At 36.5% G+C, this 21,832-nt stretch overlaps 1 protein-coding gene across 1 annotated transcript; it reads left to right on the plus strand.

The window, feature by feature from the left end:
• Positions 1-13,300: 13,300 nt before the first annotated feature.
• LOC110178945 (tetratricopeptide repeat protein 27) lies at positions 13,301-21,740 on the plus strand. The gene is made up of 3 exons (XM_020946244.2): positions 13,301-19,269; positions 19,325-20,162; positions 20,221-21,740. The coding sequence occupies exons 1-3, from the start codon at positions 19,206-19,208 to the stop codon at positions 21,677-21,679; spliced, it is 2,361 nt and encodes a 786-aa protein (XP_020801903.2). The 5' UTR covers positions 13,301-19,205; the 3' UTR covers positions 21,680-21,740.
• The last annotated feature ends 92 nt before the right edge of the window (positions 21,741-21,832 follow it).

Consider the following 21,832-nt stretch of genomic DNA (forward strand, 5'->3'; position numbering starts at 1 on the left):
AAGTCGACTTTGAATGTTTTCCATTTATAGAACTTCATCTCAGCAACTCAAAATTTCTACGAAGGGGTTAACCATACTTAGAAAATATATGCGAAAAGTCTCTTAATAGCCTGCCCAAGCCCCTTTGCTGATAAGTATGCTATAGTTGTTGAAGAGCAGCCATTTCCAGGAAAGTTTCTGTGCGTGTGTGTGTGTAGGCCCACAGAAAATTATTTCAAAATGCAAATTGAATTTGTGTGAACCCGGTTGGTGGGGAGGGAGGTAAAAGGGAGGACCATGGCAAGTGACGAACTTTGTAAATGCGCAACAGCAGAAAGGAGCTTTGCCCGCCACCACCCACGGAAAATGGCAACAAACTTGCCGCGCGCGACCTTCGCAGGGTGCAAAAGAGAGTGTGCTATCCGCCTCCCCCCCCCGTCAGGATAAAGAGAGAGTGCGAGGTAAAAGTTCAAAAGCGTGCAATGCCAAGGCAAAAGCTTGCCAATGCCAGTGAAGTACAGTCAACCCTAGGGAAGCTCTCTCCAAAAGCCACTCCCCTTAAGGGAGAGAGCCAACGTTCTCTTTGGCAGCTTTTCCAGGGGGTTTCTCCTACCCTGAGGGAGGCCTGTGAAAACTTTCCACTCACATTACATTACGCTCAAGGACTTTTCAGGCAAGGTTAGCGTAAAAGCTTCAAAGGACAACGAGCAAGACTAAGTGAGAGAGAGAGAGGGAAAAGGTAGCAGAGACAAAGATGGCTGCTGCAGGCGTCAGAAAGCTTTTGCCTTGGCAACGGTGAAGTTCAAGGTTAAAGGATCTCCCATCTCCCTCACGCTCTGCTTCTTTCTCTTTCTCGTCCTGCCACCCACACACGCACACGTGGCTTAACCCCCGGCCACCGATATCTTTGCATACTTTGCGGCGCGTGGAGATGCTTATTGTTGAGGGCTGCTGGACCTTTCTTACGCACCTGCTGCCAGCTGCTGACATTTGACCTTGGACCTGCCAAACACTCTATCTCGCTCACACGCTCGCAATATCACTGCATCCATCTCTTTTGCACGCAGGACCTCCTTCTGACTGTTGATTACATTGCGGCGCGTGACTTTGATTTGATTTTTAAATGATTCTTTTAGCAGCTTGACTCGACTCCTCGCCCCTTGTCAGAGCCATCTCGGCCAGGTTTGGCATCGTTAAAGGTCAACAAAAGGACGACGCTTTGGCTGCTTTTTATCACCGTCGAAAAGAGGATGAAGAGAAAGAGAGAGTGGGAGTGGGCAGGATGTGAATCTGGTGTGGAAAATGCCAACAAAGTTATATTCCTTTAATGCAATTAAGCCACGTGTCGTCGTCAAAGTTTGTTTTATTAACTTGTCTTCTTGGAACTAAGTGGCCAAGATTGGGGGGAATGAAGGTGGCATGGCCAACAGAGAGCTCTTGACTTTATATTGGCTTCAATTTGTAGTTATATAGTAACAGGTGAAAATCGGTGGAAGAGGAAATGTTAAAGAGGCTTGGATGTTAAGACTTTAAGATTTTGTTATAAGAAATCCTCCTTGAGAAGTGTTAAAAAAAACAACAAATTTTTACACATTAATAAACTGGAAATGAAACAGGATATTCAGATATTTAAGCTATATAATTACGAGCTCTTCTGCTTTGGAATAATTAATTTCAGAGATATTGTTTTATATTATATTAAACATATATAAACTTTTCTAACAACTCTCTTATGAATAAAAAAATTATATACTTAAGGACATGTTTGTTTTTCTTTACTAGACCAAAGTTCTTACCTCTAATTATTTTAAAGAGTAAATGTATATAAAAATGTATATAAGCAATATTCAAATGATTCCCAAGAGAATGATAAAATGATAATGAAATGATTTCCGAGAATTATAAAATATATATTTATATTTCTATATCTGTATACTTTATATCTTGCTATCAGTAAATAACAATTTAAGGCTCGATTTTCGATTTGGTTTTTTTAAATGTATTAAAAAACTGCCAGGATATATAAGCTTTGGTAGGTCTAGTTTATTTTGTTTCTAAATTGCTAAATTTCTAAATTTCTTAACTAACTTCTTAACAATTTAAGAAATTAAACAATTTTAAATCCGTTCCACATTTCCCTATAGTTTCTAAGTAACCCTTGTTTAATTTTAACTTCTAATGATGTTTTTATTTTATTCAATTTATAATACGAAAAACAACCCCTTAACCAATTAATCCCAAAAGTTGCAAACCATTTGTCATGCCGCACACACACATGCCACCACCACCACACACCCCCTCAAACCATTCATTCAGCCAAGTTTTCCCAGAAAATTCCGTTAAGTTTCAATTAAAATCAAATAAATTGCTTAAGTTGGCCGCGTGACGTTGATAACCACAGGTGTAGGGAGGTGTGTAGGAAAAATGGGTAGAAGAAATGCTTAAAAATAGTTTCATGCCGGCCAACGCCGTCGCGGTGACCATGAGAAAGTTTTCCCAAAGCCGCCGGCCGGCTCAGAATTCCATTAGAAAACTCAGGGAGGAGATGATGTAAGATGTGGGGGGAGGAGGGAGGTGTCAATATGGCGGTGGGTGGATGGGTGGCAGACTTGATGAGCAGCTCAAGTGGTGACCATGGGGACTTGGGGACGACGACACCCACACGGCATACAAACGCCGATGGGCTTTTGGCTATATTTTAGCACATAAGAAGTTAAAAATTATATTTTATTTATAACTATTAAATAAAGTGATATAAATTAGTTAATATATAGTTTAAGATATCTTTAGTTACTAGAAAATTCAAGGTTTTAATAATATTTTATTGAAATATTTAACTATAATTTCCTTCAACCCATAGCTCTCATCACTAACCCCACTCATCTATGATGGCCATGGCCGTGACCGTGGCCGGTACGTCAATGCAGCGAGGTGTGCGGCCTGGCAAGGTCACCGAGAATACCGAATGGGGGTGGCTCTGACGGGGTGGTGGTGATGGCGGTGGTGCAGTGGTGCAGTAGTCCTTGCACTTGAACTTGCGCACGCGGCCATTGCATGTGCCCCTTTTGCCGGGTGGGGTTTTTGACCTTCAGCCGGTGAGCTTTTTCAACGAGCTTATTTTTAGTAACAGATTCGTTTGGATAGGAAAACCCCCAGAAAAGGGGGAGGGGTTGTGTGCTGCACTGAAAGGTCATTCGTTTGCCGCTGGATGTTCAAGGTCATTGCTGCAGCCGGCAAACGTCGTCGCAATCGTTGCCCCGCACAACGGTAATTGTCCAGCCCAACGCCCACTTTTTTTTCGGGGTGGGGAAAATGGAGGCGTTGGGGGGTTGGCATAGGGGCGTTGGGCGTTGACATTGACGCAAATTGCCGAGGGTCAAGTGCAGTCGAGCGCTGACTGCGTAATAAGAATGAATCAAATTAGTTAAGCGCCACTTCTGGGGGGGAAAGAACTTGATAGAACTTGGGGAAATTCCAAAGACCCTAAGGGTCTTACGGTTTTGGGGGTTAATTAAAGCTTGGGGGTTAAGAAAGGGTTCCTTATAGACTAAGTACCTTAGCCAGTTATGTGTTAAATATTTACACATTTCTTAGGTATTAATTATTGAAAAACAAAAACCAAAACAAACATTAAGTCTCTAATCCCATTCAAAGACTTCTTTTTTGTTTCAAATTCAATTAATTATAAGAACGTATAAAAAGCCCAAAGTTATGTTAATTTTCAATTTATAATTTTACACATCTCCATTTGCTTTTTGTATCTGTTTTCCAAAGCTGCTTATGACTTTTGAAAGGCATTAAGTCTGAACAAGAGTAAAGTCCAAATGGGTTTCAATTGCTTCTTTTGCCACTTTTTGAAGTTATAGCGATAAGGGTGTGTGAGTCATTAAGCCAACCCCCTGGAAAAACCTCAACACATCTGGTTGCCCTAGACAGCTAAGCCTTTTCTGGAATAGAGTATGAAAAGTCATGTGTGTGTCATATATGCAAATGGACTTAATCATCGGTCTGAAAATTAATCAGAGGCATACACGAGGAATCACTACAGGCCAATGTACAAAGCATATATACATTTATATATGTGAACATTAACGAGTTCTTTGTACTGCAGGGGCATATATTTAATATCAAATGATATGCAGAGAACACAATTAAAAATGTTGACGCTCGTGTCAGGTCATAGACCGATGGAAAGACCATCAAGATTCCGATCGGACCGGGCATTGTACTGTACTCTATATATAAAGAGTGATTCGAGGAGGGATCTCCGGTCGGAGGAAGTGGGCACTCGGCGATCATGACGAAACAAAGTACTTAAACGACCTAATTAAGCGGTCAATGAGCGGTTCAAGGGTGCTGTACTTCACATATCCCTTGGGAGAACCTTAATGCGTGACACGATTCTTGGGACTTTTCAAACTGATTAAAAAATATATAAAAATTATATGCTGAAGATTATTAAAGGAGTGCAAAATTTATGAGTTGCTCTTTCTTATACTTAAATATTTAAAATAAGTTTTGATTAAGTTTTCATTTAGGCCAATACTTTTATTAAACTTTACTTTATGTAATTCCCATAAATGTGATTATATTTCTCCTCAAACGTTTTATTATTTAAGTTTTACACTTTTGCACATAATAACAAATTCACAAAATCATGAGTCATATTTGTAAGGACTTAATTTCATAGTATATTATAGTAAAGTTTAGAAGTTTGTTTTTCCTATATTTAAATAGTTAAAAGTCTTTTTTAAAAACTTTCCATTTAGAAAATACTTGTATAAAACTAAACTTTACTTTATGTTGTTCCCATAAATGGAATTATAATTCACTTTTTATTTTTAAGTATTTAAATTATATCTCTTTTGAAATTCACCAAATCATGAGTCACATTTTTCAAGACTTTACTTTACATAAAAATGGAATCTCATCTGAATCACGACTTATGCACATCTCTGTTAATGCATATAATCATTGGTTCACTCACTCAATTCAAGGCAACATAAAAAATATACAAAAAAATAAAAAATTAAAATAAAGAATAAAGAATAAAGAGATCCCAGTGACCGGGGACCAAAGCAAACTCTCAAGTGCAGCGGCGACAAAGAAATAAAGGGAATCTGGGAACAAAATATGGGGAATTGCAATGCCCAGAGTCAGCGACAAAGTTCAGGGTCTGCCAGCTGTCTCTTCTCCTTTGATTTTCCACGATCTTTCTTTTGTCTGTGCATCAGATTTCTTTAATTTATTTTTTATGTATTTTTATTTATTTATTTTTTTTTTTTTAAGGCAAAGGAAGCGGCTAATAAGTGCAGCGAAAAGACAAAAGTCTGCCGGAAATACGTTGGCGATGCCGGCGACTCTCAATCAAGTTGTCCTTGATGGCTTAAAATGTGTTAAGTACTTGTGGTCAGTTTGCAGATAGCCTGTGTAATTTGATTCTTAAAAAGTTTACTTATAAAATCTACATATATGTATGTATGTAGATTTAAAAAAAATTAACAGGACTTGGGACTCGTAAGAAACTTTAAAAAAGGCTAAGAGAGCTGAGGCTTAAGTTTGTTTAAATACCATACAAAATCAAAGAACTTAGCTATCTATATTTTAAATTACCCTAAAACTATAATATCAAATCAGATTGCTTAAAATTTCCTTAAAAACTTTTAAGAAATCTTTTTGTATATATATTTTTTTCAAGCAATTTCTTTTGCAATCTCAGCGGTGAGACATGAGACACTTGGCCTTGGCACGAATCGTGGAGGATAAAATGCTCCTCCTTTCCTCTTTGGAGCTCCCCAAGTGCTCATCTCTGTGTCCTCTGGGGGGGCATTCTTTTTTTTCGGGGATTGATTTACGACGCCTTTTGCGATGAGTTATGAAAACAACTCAGCATTTCAACAGTTGAGCAGCAAGTCGCATTTTGGGCCTGAGTTCATTGCGAATGCATTGCACGTATCCAAGCCGCAGAAAGATGGGAATTATGTTGGCAAATTACAGGGACAGATAGGGACAGACAGGCAGATCTGAGTCCAGATTCCAGATCGGAGAACTCCACCCAGCTATGCAGATTTACAGTCGATGAACCCATTATTCCAGATGCCATAAATAGAAATAGATTTCCAGGCAAATACTCCTTCCATTTCCAGGAGTTGATTCATCTCGGGGAATGGTCCATTGACTCCCTCGGGGTTTCTGCTAGTCACACTTTGTTTACATGTCGGTTAGCCTGCAGATTTGTGTTTATTGTTTATATTCTTCGTTTTTTGTCATTTCATCGGCTTCTTATCGGCCACTTGGCGGTTATAATAAAATAACAATAAACATGGCCAGTCGGAGTTGTGTCAAGTTGCGTCCACAGCCGGCGGGTGGAATGAACGCCATCGGTTTGTTGATCTCAAACTGGAAGCCTGAAGCGCTGAGATAGCAAAAAAATCTGGACAAAAGACAGAAGATCAGACGGGAAATTAGACTTTTTTATTACTTTATTTTTTGGCGGATGGTAAAGATAAGGAAATTAATTAATGTTTAAGAGTCAAACACTTTTTGAGTATTCAAAAGAAATTTTAAAGACAGACGGAGAGGCAGTCTAATTGGATTACAAATTTTAGATAACAAAAGTCAGTTTAAGTATATCAATAATAAGTCAAACTATATCTATACTATGCATACATTTGTTATATAAGTCGGAATGGACCGGATCGAAAGAATATATCCAATAGCCGCCATAGCATCAATCAGAAATTTTGTAGATAACAAATTATACTTTTTTTTGTTTATCATATGTCATCTTATTTAAGAAAAGGCTATTTTGTTTTATTTTATAGTTTTAATATTAATTTTAATTAATTTCTTAATAAATATAATTTATATTATATTAATTATTAACGATCAAGTTACAATTTGCAATGGTAAACAAATATTGCCGAGCCGATGTATGTATGCTGTCTCTCTCTGTGCTCCTCTCTAGATAGCACTCTCTATCCCTCTCAGAACACCTCTAGCGCACTTTCTCTAGCGCTCTCAATTTCTCTGCTCTCTTGGCTCGGGGACTATAAATAGAGGCTCTTTCTTCGCGCGCGCCTCAGTCTGTCTAGGGGTTACCTAGTGATAACATCTCCGGTGATAGTGATAGTGATTGCGCTTCAACCTCAAAAATATGAGTGGCCAATGTTTAACATCTGGATAAACAGGAAGAAGAAGATAATGATACTATTTAAATCCTAATTAAAGTCTCATAACTCATAAGTTAACTGCCTAACTTAATTTTAGTTTTTAGTTATGATCGTTTTTTTTGTTTTATATAATTTATAGAAATCAGTATAGGGAATTTCGATAACTAATATATATGGATGTATGGCTATCCAGAAATTTACAAATTAAACCCAGCAAAGTCTCTCCCCATCCCACCCAGACATGGGTCAGGGTCATACACACACACGCATTAAAGGCACTTTTATGCCAGACAATGGTTAACGCTGTAAGATAATTGGGTCAAGTTTTTGGTGGCTCCACGGAAGAAACTGTGCTGCCACAACAACAATAACAACAACAAACAGTATCTCCAAGAGCCACAAGCCTAAAACAACAATAACAACAAAGATCTAAAGGCAGGTAAACAGCGGCAAACCTAAAAATTGAAGTCAAGGTGTCGCACCACCGAAGGTTTTTCCGCACTGCGAGGGCTCCAACTCTCGGTCTCTGCGGGTATTTAGAGCGTCAATATTTGGATCTGGGCGTTGCTAAACAGTCTCATTCCATCTCCACCGGCGGCAGCGACTGACCTTAGGTCTCTCCTCGGTCTTTATGTCCATCCAAGATCCAATGGATTTGGGTTGGGCGCTTGAACTTGAACGGAATTGGAAAACCAAACTAAAAACTCCGAAAGAAGCTTTTTTTTTCGACAGTCGCCCGCATAAAACAAATCACGGTCGCAGCCGATTCGATCGGAACCAGTTTTCCTTCGCATATCTCAACGATTCTGTTTCGGATTTGCCATTCATTCATATGGATATGCACAAGGCACCGTTATAAAACCTCTCTACTTCCGATTTCGACTTGCTTATTTTGTTTATCCGTTGGTGATTCGGATATCGGATTTTTCACCAATGACAAGTGACAGCCTTAGTTTCACAGATGTCATCGATCGATCGCAGACAAAAAAGCTTCCTCAACATCCTCAACATCAATTTGGCCAATTAATCAAAATCAAAGTAGCGAAAATTATTTATTAGCTCCCCCTCAACAGAAAAAAAAGCGTCAACAAAATCAGCAAATAGCGCTAAGTGATCCAATATCGGGGATTTAATTTGCCAAATACGTTTTTGGGGGATAAACACATTAGACCATTATTAGGCATTGAGCTGGATAAGTTTAAAAGATTATTATTCAGGCATATTAACATCATATATAATAGGAATTAAGTGTGTGGTTTTTAAATCTATTAAAATTTGTATTATTACATTTTTATTATCATTTATTTAGAGAGTTACTTTAGATATAAACTGATTTCGTTTCTACCAGAGGTATCTTTAATATTTTCGTATTATCAAATATATGTGAATACTTCCAAAGTAAAAAATAATCATAACTAAGCTAAAAATGCTTTAATTTCAATTTGGAACGGTTTTTTATGTTAGTTATAATTTGTTTAATTAAATTGCATATTAGTTTAATAATAAGTAACATACAACAACAATTGTGGGACATTTTAATATTGTTACACCTCTATAACATGTTTTAATATAATGAACTATTCTTGCTTAGTTTTTTTATTTTATTAATTAAGCTTTTGAATGCAAATTGAAAAATATATGACATTCGGTTATTAGACTTTTTGTTGACAAAGATATCCCAAAGAGATCCCAAGAACATCTCAATTATTTAATCGATATTTTATTAGAATTATTATAACAAGAATATTTTTTGGATAAGTAAAATTTGACAATAAATAATAATAAATAAAAATGATAATAAAGCTAACATTTTATGATTTTTATTCAAAAAGCCCTACTCTGTTACGATTTTATGAGTGAACTGTTGAACTATTTTAGGAAGTATACATTTTCAAGTTAATATTTTATACCCAGGCATATTCCAACTGTTTTAATCTTAAATATTCCCCAACTTAAAGAACCATCAATGAGTATAACATCAAATTATAATTATTACTTGTGTCTGAGCCTGTTTATTTTTTGTACATATTTCAGAAGCTCTTTGCAGGTTCGCAAATTTATCGACGTTCTGTCTGGCACGGCAACGGACGCACACACACTCAACACACACTCGCACACACACACACACCTAGCAACCGTCTCACAAAAAAATATACAACAAAAACAAATTCCAAAAAAAAGAGGAGGAGAGAAAAAAATGTAACCTTGATCTTGGCAACGTGATAACCTAACCTTGAACAACGTTTCGTGTTTGATTTTTTGTTGTTCCTGCCTTTGGCTTTTTGTTTGTGCTGCCTTGCTGTTGCTGCTGCTTTTTTTTATTTTTTGCTTTATTTGTTATTTCTTTTGTATACATTTTAATGCCGTTTTACTTGTGTCTGTCGCTGCTGGATTTTATTTTAGAATTTGCTCTTTACTCGGCACTGTCTGCACTTTCAATTAAGTTTCCAGTGCGCCGATAAGCGATAGCGATAAACGATAATAAATGGTCAAGCGCTTTTCGGCTTCCGCTTTGCCATGGACAGCAACCACAAAACGCAAAATAAATAAATAAATAAAACAAAAGCAAAAAAAAAAAACAAAACAACAAAAAACTACTCACCACCAAGTCCAAGTTCAGCTCATTAATTAAAAGCACGAGCGAGCCCCCAGCGTTGATTATTCAGATCTTTTATTTTAGGACTCGAACGGAACATCAGATGCTGCAAGCTATCTCTGTCTATCAGTGTCTCTGTCTCTTTCTCTGTCTCGCTTTGTCGCCGTGATTAATAGAGCCTAAAATTGATTCTTCAGATTCTTTTCGATTCGATCTTGAGTGATTTGATCTGGAAAATGTCAAGTTCGCATCTCAATGAAATACCCATGAAGCATGTAATTTGGGTGACATAAATGACCTAGGAATACTCTTTTATACTAATGATATTTAATAAAACAAGAAAGAAGATTTAATAGCAAGGTAGCTTAATAATTTTATTAAAAATTTGTTAAAGCATAAACAAAAAAAATTCAATCTCCTGAACATTATAAGAAACAAGAGATTCTATTTATTCAAATATAATTTAATAGTATCTGGGAATCATCTAAATAAGATTTTAATATTATGTAAAAATATTTTGCAATCTTTAAGATACTTTTCTAAGATCTTTTGAAAAGATCTCCTGAACATTATAAGAAACAAGAGATTCTATTTATTCAAATATAATTTAATAGTATCTGGGAATCATCTAAATAAGATTTTAATATTATGTAAAAATATTTTGCAATCTTTAAGATATTTTAAAAAGATCTTTCAATCTTTAGAAAAAGAAAGCGTATCCAGCAATTCGCTTAATGCTTTCCTCACTTTCCTTTCACGTTCGACATTTTGACAGTCGTCTGCCTCATAATCAGTTTGATTTTATTTCACTTTGCCTTGCTTATTCATTGTACTCGCATTTTTGTTGCTTTATTTTCTGGTTGTCATGGCGCGTCCTTGACCTTGACCATAAACCCGAATTTTTGAGCTTCATTTCGTTCCCTCCATCGTTCCCTTTTCAAAGCTGTTTTCGAGTTTATTTATTTGTTTTTTAAGTGTGTGAGTGTATAAGTGTTTGCAAAATTATCGCTTAATATTCTCAGCGGCATTTGCTTATTTTAATTTTGTTAATTAGATAAATAGAAATTCATTTGGGGACTTTCCTGGCTGACCTTCACCTTGTTTGTGTTTTGCGAATATTTTGACAAATAAATCCGTTTGCCTTTAAAATTCTAAATAAATAAGAAAAACAAAAACAAGAAATTGAAAACAATATTAAGAATTATTAGGAAATCAATAAGATGTATAGACAGAAATTGTTTTAAAAATTCCCAGCCATTGCATGACTTTGATTTCAATGCACTTTCGCTTGTTGCTATTTTTTTCTGCTTTTTTTGTCGGTATTTTTATTTATTTATTTTATTTTTTTATAAAGTACTGAGTTACTCCAGACAATAACAAAACAAAGCGCGACGTCCTTGAAAATGCGACAGGCCGGTAAACTCAAAAAAACGGCGACGGCGACGCAAATAACTCACAATGCACAGGGCAAGAAACGGTAGGGAACATCGCCCCAGAAAGAGATGGAAATAGGTGAAAGAAAGAGAGAGGTACATACATAGGTAGATCAGATCAGACCCGTAGAAATGCAAAAAAATATGCAATATCAATATGCACTTTCAATAGCATTTCATTTTCATTGATAAAGAAAGGTATAAGAAAATATATTTAATATTTTATACACTGTTGCAGTCATATATATATTTTATTTTTTATGGGCATAAACTCTGTGAATGCCATGCAAATTTGTGGTGACTGTGTAACCCTTGAATTTGAACTGATTGTAAAATTACACATGCCAATACCCAGTAAGCCCTAAAGGAAACTAAGGTTTATAGGTTCTTACCTAAATAATTATAAATATTATTAAAAAATATAATAAAGTTATATATAAAATAAAAAACAGACATAATATTCAAAATAAAATAATAATAACTGTTATAATAGTTCTACAAAATACTTAACTATAAATATAATATACTTCTTCTCTATATTCTAAGATTCTGATCATGCATCTATAGTTCGTTTCATCACATCCTGTTTTTTTATATACTTACATATTTAATTATAAAAATGCATATACTCTTATACTAATTTTTTTTTTAAATAACAAGGTTATTTTAAAAGTCACCAGCTTTCTTATTGCACCTTCCTTTTGTTCCATTTCATTAAATTTTATTTGCATTTTAAGGTCTTTATGATAATTGTTGCGTTCAATGAGTTCAAGGTTTTTCTGAGTTTTCCAACTGGAAACACAATGTAAATACCAAAGTTCACTTAAATTATTTGATTTATATTCTCTAGAATTTTCATACAAAAATCCACACGTGTTCTCCTCAAAATGATTAATTTAATAAAATAGTTTCTCAGGCAATAAGTACTTATGAACAATTTTTGGCGCGCGCCAAAATCAAACATGGAAAAGAAAAGAACAACTGGCCGGAGAAACAGGAATTAAGCGAAACGCATAAAAATCCATAAAAACAAAAATATATAGAAACATCAACAGCTATAGTATTAATAAGCAATAATTGCTCAAGGTCAACGGGCAGATTCTGCCTTAGAATATGGCCAAAAACAAGTTGATTTTGGAGAGCTTCAAAGGGGCGGTGTCAGCAGGTGGATATAGTATTATATATAGTATGTTCCGAAATGAGCTTGCACTTCTGCAAGTGTGAAATAACATCAATAAGAAAAAATAAAAATAAGGCAAAAACAATGAAAAACCCATAAAGAAGTTAATGGGAAATTGTGCTTAGGTAATTTGCCAATTTTATACCGCGATGGGGATTACGTTGCCTGGGCAATGTGTAAACAGTTGTGACTAAACTGTAATTCACAAAAGAGAAAATAGGGAAGAATTATTTGAAATTCAAAATAATAAATATGCTCTAAAAGATTTATATCTGGATTACAAGGAACTTATAAAAATAAGTACATTGTTTGTGGCAACAAGTCTTTAGACGCTGCAAATATCTTTTAAAATATAATAATAATGTATTTATTATTTTTAAAATTTTAATCGGGAGATGGAGTATAGCTCTCATTCTCTGTCCCTCTCTCTCTCTTGATCTTTAACTCAATATTTTTCGGTATGTCTATCTCTCTCTCTGTGTAGCTCTAGAGATATGGCTTTCTCTCGCTCTTTCTCTGCCTATCTCTAGAGGTACCACTTTCTCTAGCGCTCTCAATTTCTCTGCTCTCTTGGCTCGGGAACTATAAATAGAGGCCCTCGCTTCGCGCGCGCCTCAGTCTGTCCAGGGGGTACCTAGTGATAACATCTCCGGTGATAGTGATAGTGATTGCGCTTCGACCTCATAAATATGACGTGGCCCATGTAATACATCTGGATAACCAGGAAGAAGAAGAGGATGATACTATTTAAAGCCTAATTAAAGTCGCATAACTCAAAAGTTAATTGCCTAGCTAAATTTTTTGTTTTTAGTTATGATTGCTATAAAATGATCCAGTGGGTAATACACACTTGGCGTTTTTGTTTTATATAATTTATAGAAATCAGTATATGGAATTTTGATAAGAAATATATAGGGTAGAGTGGCTATCCAGAAATTTACAAATGAAACCCAACAACATTATAGTGATAGTTGTTTCGCCTTTGGCTACCCGAAGTAAGTTTTAATTCTTACTTTAACTATCATTGAAGAGTAACCTTTACTTCAGCATAAATATATTACAAAAATAAATAACATAATTTCAATAAAGATTTTTAAATATATAGAATATTTTAACCTTATTCTTCCAATTCCTCTTGCATTTGCCAACAAAATCTTGCTTAGCTCATCATTTTGTGAGTCGTCCCTGTGAATCCCACATGTTCTCGTGATGTCACTTGATCCCCAGACAACAGGCACAGATTCTATATAGATTCTAGTGCAGTCAGCACCTTTTGCACAATTGCGCATTATTTTCATAGAATTCCTAAATATCTAAAATATCTTCCTCATTGTCCGTCACAAGATCCAAAAACTATTTTCGAAAACTTTTGTTTTGGTTACGCGAAGCTCTACAATGTTGCTCGTTCTGCGTTCTGACTTTGCTTTTGCGGTTCTCTCTGGGTAATAGATGTCCGAGTATGATCAAATTTTTGTTTTTATTTCTTTTTTTTTTAATATTTTTTTGGCCCCGCCTTTTGTTGTTGCTGTTGTTATTTGATCGCAACCAGAAATGAGTGGCGAGGGTAGAGGGCGGCGCCGCAACGGAGGCTGCCGGCCAAGGTCAGCGCGCTTCTCTCAGTCGCTCGAGCTGAATAATTAAGTGCGAAATAAATTAATTTCGGTAGAACTTTTTAGCATGCGTTGTGTGGCATTTTAGTCAACACACAACTCACACAGTTCACAGAGCACCGTAAAAATATGAAAATTTATCCATCTCGAATGGCAAACAAGAAATTATGGTTCCTAATAGATGGGCAAGGTCAAACCGAAGCATGGTCTCAAGGCCAAAAGTGCGTGGGATGGGGATAGGTATTCCATATTAAATAATAGTATAAAATATTTGAAGCCTCTTAGCAAATTAACGAAGGAATTGAATAATACTTATTTCTATTCTTTCTAAATTAAAAAAAAAGTGTTTTTATCGTCATTTAATTTCTGGAAAAGAGCAGATATATTTGAAACTTTAAAGGTGTTAAATAAATACTAAAATTATATTTATGTTATATATTTTAATATAAAAAAGCACCTTTTTGTTGAACTATGAATGGAACATGGTTGACAATATATGAATGTGTTAATATTCTTAATATATTAATTAATATAATAAAGATGACTTTTCTTAATGAACTGCTAATTGATAATAGATAACTCCATTTAAATTTTTTTGCGGAAACCTATGGAACCTTCTAAAGTTTTTAATCAATAACAATAATAAGGAAAAAAAATAGTCTTTGTGGAAATTAAGAGGAACAGATTATTTCATGGTCATTATTTTCGAAATATGATTTAAAATATTGCTAATTTTTTTACCTAAAAAATGTCATTACACTTTGGAAAATATGTTTCAAAAATTCTAGGAAAAGAAGGTGAACTGGAAAAGGTTTAATCCTCACCTTCATAAAAATTAAAGGGCACCCCGTGAGCAAGTGGCTAACACAACTCTATGTAAAAGTCGCAGCGTGAAAGTGAAAACTGTTTTAACTCTGGAAAATGTTGCACTGGCGCTCTGGAAACCCACTGACATCGATTCGACTGACTAGACCCAGGGAGAGGTAAAAAAAAATCAGAAACAAAATCGGCAGCTAATAATCGAGTAACCAAATGTTTGGGCAACTGGTGTGGCTGTCGCCTTTATGTCACAGCAATTAAATTATTTCAAGCGAGCACTTGAAGAGGACAACAAGTAAAAAAACAAGATAGGAAGCTAAGTTGGGGAAGCCGAAGTGTGTATACCCTAGGATCATGGGACAAGACAAATATGTTTAAAATGTTTTGAATTTTTGACAAATTTATAAAGTTATCAAATATCATAACTAAGTCAAAAATGTAATAATTTTAAATTGGTAACCTATGTTGTGCTAGTTTTTAAAGCGCTAACAAATCTGTATACTATGTTTTTAAATTTTAAAAATTAATTTTTCTTTTTCGAATTTCAAAAATTTTAAGTAACCCCTTATAAAATTCTAAAAAAATTTCAAAAATTTATTTTTCCTCCAAACAGGATTAGATCGCTTCAGCTGTTGATGCTGATTAAGAATATATATGATTTATAGGATAGGAAATAACTCCTTTACTTCGTTTCATGATTCTGACTAAAATTATAATACCCTGCAAGGGTATAATAAACACTAAAACAAATTATATTTATTTGCATTTATTTGCCATAACAAAAGCACACATACACTCGCACAGATGCATAAAAATAAAATGAAAATACAAATATACAATATTGAAACAAAACCCGAACGACCTTGAATGGCTCGCAAGCAAAACGGGCAAAATAGGAACATTAAAAGTGTTGAAATTAAAAATATATATATATATATAAATTAACCGAAATGCAATTAAAGCCAGCAAAACAGATATAAATAAATATAAATAGAGACGGTGAGATGGCTGCGGTACAGAGCAACTGTTTTTTGTGTTTAGAACTTTAACTTTAAATTATTTATAAAGACCAGTTAAGCAAAAAACATGACATGATCTTGATCTTGAAACATTCTTTTTTAGTAGAATATTTGAATACCCTTTCAAAGAGAAAATGGTACAATTTATTTCTCCAGGAACACAAATTCTAAAATAGCAACAAAAAATTACATTTTTTTTATTATTCTTTAATTTTTCTGCTAAGGTTTTATTCATTATTATTTCAATATTATTATTATTATTATATTTTATTTTTTTAGTTTAGAGTACAAACAAGACCACCTAACTTTGTTTTAAATTCCTCCTATTATGGAAAGTTTTTCTTGCTCATTTCTTTTGTTTGCGTCATTACTTTGAAAGAATAAAGCTTTTAAGCGGGAATTTGTACATGTACCAGAAAGGGTTAATATGATTAGTCAAGCTTTAAAATAAATCCACAAAAGGAAAAGGTTTCGATAAGAATTTACGCCATTTGTTATCTGAAGTATACTTTATGACGACATACTAAATACGATAAAATTTGTTTATTTTTGCAGGAAAACAACTTATTACAGATGGAAATGTTTAATTTATGAATTTACAAAATACTTAATGACCTGCAAGTATTATTTTTACTTAGTTTGACTTAGTCTTTTATTTTCAAGTATTATGTTATTGTTATTTAAGGACCAATCATAAACATAACTAAGATTTACTTTTTATATATTTATATATAAAGTTGCTATTTAATTATTAAAATATATCTTTCATATTTGCCTAAGAAGCTGTCTATGCTTCTAAGAGCTAAAGCTTTTAAAAATATTATTAAAGACAGTTAAACTAACTTTATGTTTAATTATAATGAGCTAAACAAATGTTAAAGGTTATAGAGCTTCAAAATATATATTTTTAAAATCTTCTTACCCTATAAAATAAACAAGACTTAGTACAAGGTAAATTGCTATAAGAATTTAAATTAATAAATATTCTTTAAAAGCATTTTTCTAACTTTCATATAATAATGTTCCTATATATTGTATTATTTATTGATTTATTTTACTTTATCTATTTCAGCTCAATTAACAAGTTCCCATATATGCTATTTGGTAAATTCAAACCCGATTCTGCTTACTTGAGATAGCAGTTTGAATCCGTATCTGTATCTAAAGTATTTGTTTATAAAAAAAAAGTATCTGCATTATTCATTGCTGACGTGCAATTCGACACAGAGGCCGAGACAGATGCAGCTGCCTGTTTTGGGTCATGATGACGTTCACACCGCAGCCGCGTGCCGGCTCCAAGTGGATTCCATGCTCAGTGCAATTTGTGCATGCGCCATGCAACTGCAACTGCAACGCCGGCATGAACGAGAGCAGAAACTCTGGAGGGGACTGAGCGAAAAGTAATAATAATCGCGCCAAAAAAAATAGCACATGGCAAAAAACTTGCAGGCGAGTGACTAAGTCAAGAGCAAAGCTACTGAGCCCCAAAGAGATCCAAAGAGTTGAGTAAACTAAGAGTTTTATTTTGTTTTTAAAGAGAAAATAATAAGAAAGCTTTGATTTTCCTTCTCTTTTGACGCTGTGGTGGAAATACAAATTTAAATGCATTTAAGAGTATTTTTTGGCGCAAAAAAAAAGGTTACAAAAGCTTTTGCAGATGCCTTATATTTTTGGATTTATTTAAAAGGGAAATGGGGAGTTTTAATTTAAATAAACCTATAAAATAAACCTTACAAATGTGTATTAAAATACATTTTTATTGTGTATACGACGTTGATATGTGAAAATATTAGCACTTAAACCTGAGTGCTTTACTAAAATAATAATAATAATAGTCAAATCTTTATAGAAATTGTGTTGAATATTTGTTCAGCTGAAATAATAAGAAATATTTGCGAACTAAAAGGCTTCAAAAATTAATTAACATTTTATTAACCATTAGTATTAAATACTTATTAAACAAAAACAGTTTAAGTATCTAGGCATACTATTATAAATATATTTTAAATATCTGCAATATTTTCATTAACTTTCTTGTTCTTAATACCAATGCTTCAGTTTCTGAGCTTACCTTTGAGCCAAATTTTAAAACAAATATTTTAATAATAGGAAATGCCAGGCTTATCTATTTTCAAAACGCTGATTTGTTTTTCCCCCCCATTGACAACCTTGAACTGGAGCAGATTCCTGTTCGACGATAAGTGGCGTCCACAGATAACCCCCTCACAATGCATCGGAGGAGGGGCGGGGCTCTCTGATACCAAATACCCAACCATTATCACATCTCGTGCTATCAAGTTTCGCTAGAATACAATAACGCATACAACTTATCTGGCAGATACGATTTCTTTTGTTTCTCCGCCATCGCCAACTGTACTATGTTCGGTGGCGCTGTTTTCGAATCACCACCCACCCCCGCCGGCGCAGCGCCTACCCACCCTATCCAACCCCCATCGCATTCTCCGATAGCGACGACGGCAATCGACGACCTTGACCGTGAAATTTAAATTTAGAAGCTACGGCTGTGGCGACGGCGGCTAAGACGTAAATAATAAAAAATACCCCACAAGCTTTCCGAAGCTATCTTTCGCGTGAGTATTAGTCATTCTGTGTGTGCCGGTAAATGCAAAAAAAAAGGTAGAAAATATATAATAAAGAGTAAAAGCTGCGCTCTATCACAGGTAATACTTTCCCTTTGTTCCAGCCTTCCAAAACAAATGATTCAGTTTCAGATAAAGATTCAAAGGAAATTTGACCATTCCACGCGTTGCCTGCATGTGCAATTATGTAAATATTTATGTCCCGGCTAGAACACCTATTTTTAAATGACTGAATGACTGACTTGCGTGCTGGCGCCGTCGGGACTTGGTCAATGATGTAAATCCGTCTAATTACTCGAAATTAAGTGTATCGCTCGTTGGCGTTGGTTAGCAATTGCTAAAAATAATGCTTTCGTTTTTAGTTTGCTATTGCGAGGATTCATTTAAAAATGCCGCCAATAACAAGTGTTGGTAAGCGATAACAGTTGGAACCACACCGATGTTTGTTATCGTTATTGGTTTGGATGATGAACCGTTTGGCAAATTACTTAAAATACCACACTTGTTTTTAGGTTTCTTTGGTATTTTCATTTAAAATGTGTATAAACTCCACCGAAAACACTTGTTTTGGTTTTAATTCAACAATTTAATATAAGAATTGTAATTATTTACTTGCAATAAATCGTTAAAGTGATAATTGCAACTTAATTAAGAGCAAACAAGGACTTATATGAGTATAGTTAGAGAAACCAGAACTTAAATCCAACAACAAACCGGGTTTTGCAGTACGTGGAGCACGTGGAAAAAATTGTTTATTCTAGAATCTTTGGGATTTCATCACAAGGACATTTGTGATAATGGTTGCCGAGGCTTTCAGTGAATTTTACATATGCAACTTTAATGATCAAGTGGCTGCAGAGGGTGAGTATTACCTAAAATAATAAATAAAACATAAATAATAGTTGTTATCCATTAGATCTGCCCGCCGATGAAGCACTGCGTCAGCTGTGGACTCGCCAGGACCTGTGGACAGTGGAGGATCTGCGAGAGATCCTTCAACGCTGGCGGGATAATGGAAAAACAAACCTAAGGGACTTCCTTTGCCTTATCTTTGCCTTTGTTCAGAATAACTTCACTGGACCGTTCGACAAGGCAGTCGAATGCCAGCTAAGCCTCGACCTGGAACTAGATGCATCGGAGAAGCTAAAGGCCAGTGGCGAGGAGCTCAATCCTAATGTTAAGACAGCAGAACTCCTGCTGATGGCCCGGGAAATACTTGATGGATTGCAAAAAACACATCCCAACTCAATGGTCTTGACCTGGTGGCGCTTGCGGCTGATCTGTCTGCACCAACATGTCCTGGACGATCTGGCGGCTGAGCTGTACGAGCAATTTAAAAAGGCAGCTGTGCTGCTTCAGTCCCAAATAGATCAGTTCGAAAGCAGGGAGCTGCAAGCTCTGCTGCTGCTGGAGCTGGCCAACGGTTATCTGCAGTTCCACCGCTCCGACACGGCCTCCCAGCTGCTGGATCAGCTCTGCACACACCTGCAAGTGGAACTCAAGGTCGAGGGTTTACTGGGTGTGCGCACCAAGTTCCAGCAGAAGGCTCTCCCGCAACTCTGCCTTAAAGTGGAGCAGCTGAAGGAACAGGAAGTCCTGACTCCTGCCACCAAGACGAACGAGAAGACACAGCTACCTAAGTTGCTGCTCTTGGAAGATGACACGAGATTGGAACGGATACGCTTTGTTGAGCCGAAGGACAATGAAGTGATGACACTGCCCAGCGTGCTGCAAGCTCTTGTGCTGGCCAAGGTGTGAGTAAGGCCTCTGATTAACGAACTATACTTATTTTTCCCTTTATTCGTCTCCTAGAAAACAACTGAAACGTTCACAACCCAAGGATCGCTTGGCGGACGAGCAGCTGGAGCCTTATACCCAAACGCTCCTTTACCAAGAGCACGGACCGCTCCAAGTACGCCAGGCAGCCCTTCTCCTAAACTGCCTGCAGGAATCGGGACAGCGCAGAACGGTTGAACGGAGTTGGAAGCAGTGCGAAGAGTGCGTTAAGCTACTAGACCGCTCCGAAGAGGAATTATCCCTTCGTTCTAGGCTTTCCTATGGCTTCGCCGCCCATCTGCAGCCCAAGTGGCAAGTGCAGCTGCAATTGGTAGATCTTTTGCGCTCCCTGGGCATGACCAAGACCGCGCTGGATATTTGCCTGAAGATTCACGCCTGGCAGCAGGTCATCGAGTGTTACACCAGTCTGGAGTTGCGGCATAAGGCGGCGGAAATCATCCGGCAGGAGCTGGAGAAAAAGCCAACGGCTTTGCTATACTGTCTTCTCGGCGACGCAATCGATGATCCGCAGTGCTACGAGCAGGCCTGGATCTACTCCAAAAAGACCAGCGGAAAGGCCAAAGCCTATTGGGGCAATTACTTCTACAGAAGGGCAGAATACGAGCAGGCCATGGAGCATTTTGAGGTGTCATTGGAGATCAACACGCTGCAGGAGGCGATCTTGCTGCGATGCGGCTACTGCGCCATTCAGCTAGAGCGATGGGAGGCTGCCGTTAAATGGTATCTAGCTTACACCCACCTGGAACCGAACGGATTTGAGTCCTGGAACAATCTAGCCAAGGCTCTGATTAAGTTAGGTGACAAACAACGAGCCCATCGCGTCCTAGGCGAAGCCCTCAAGTGCAACTACAGCAACTGGAAGGTGTGGGAGAATTACATGCTGGTGGCCGTGGATACGTCTCACTGGGAGGATGCCATGCGAGCATATCAGCGTCTGACGGAGCTAAAGCAGCACTACCTCGACCAGGAAGTGCTCACCCGAATTGTCTACGGCATTTCCAAGGAGGATCCTGCGGGCTCTAGTGCGCTTATCAAACGTCTCGTCAAGCTGCTGGGATTGCAGAGCATTCAGCATGGAAATGAGCCTCTTGTTTGGGAACTGGCTGCCTTAGTGGCTTCAACGCCACTGAAAAAAGCCGAGAAGCTTGTCAAATCATATCGGGCTTACACACCCAAGCATTTGGGTTGGGAAACCAAATCGGAGCATGCCCTAAAGGCTCTTGATCTCTGCCTGGAGGTCGCAGAACTATCAATGGCGGCTATTAAAGAGCACAACGAGGATGAGAGTGAGGTAATGATTACATCGCAGCTGAATTCCGCCAGATTGGCGGGCACATCATGTCTAAATGCTTTGAAAAAGGTTATCAACGTGGAAGTGCCGGAGGAGCAGACGCAGAAGGTGGAAGAGCTGGAAAAACAGATCGCAGATCTAACCAAAATAGTTCAAGAGCGAATGAGTGCGCCGCGTTCGTAGTTCTTAACTACAATCGACATTTTTTTTGATTTCATTAAATGATTTTTTAACTCACTTGTAATAGAAAGTATTGTTTATAAATGGCTGGGGTCAGCAAGCTTAGATAAAAGAATCCATAGCCTTTGATCTTGTAACCAGAGCATCATAAAAGAA

This window comes from Drosophila serrata, unplaced genomic scaffold (genome assembly GCF_035046125.1).
Source record: "Drosophila serrata isolate PLE 108 unplaced genomic scaffold, ASM3504612v1 contig_2, whole genome shotgun sequence".
Lineage (NCBI taxonomy): Eukaryota > Metazoa > Arthropoda > Insecta > Diptera > Drosophilidae > Drosophila > Drosophila serrata.

What these genes read in the sequence shown, in the direction of transcription:
- LOC110178945 (XM_020946244.2), top strand. Translation starts at nt 19,206, where the DNA reads ATGGTTGCCGAGGCTTTCAGTGAATTTTACATATGCAACTTTAATGAT. An exon ending in TGATCAAGTGGCTGCAGAGG is followed by an intron (nt 19,270 to 19,324) that starts GTGAGTATTACC and finishes GTTATCCATTAG; the next exon opens with ATCTGCCCGCCGATGAAGCA. An exon ending in GCTCTTGTGCTGGCCAAGGT is followed by an intron (nt 20,163 to 20,220) that starts GTGAGTAAGGCC and finishes TTCGTCTCCTAG; the next exon opens with AAAACAACTGAAACGTTCAC.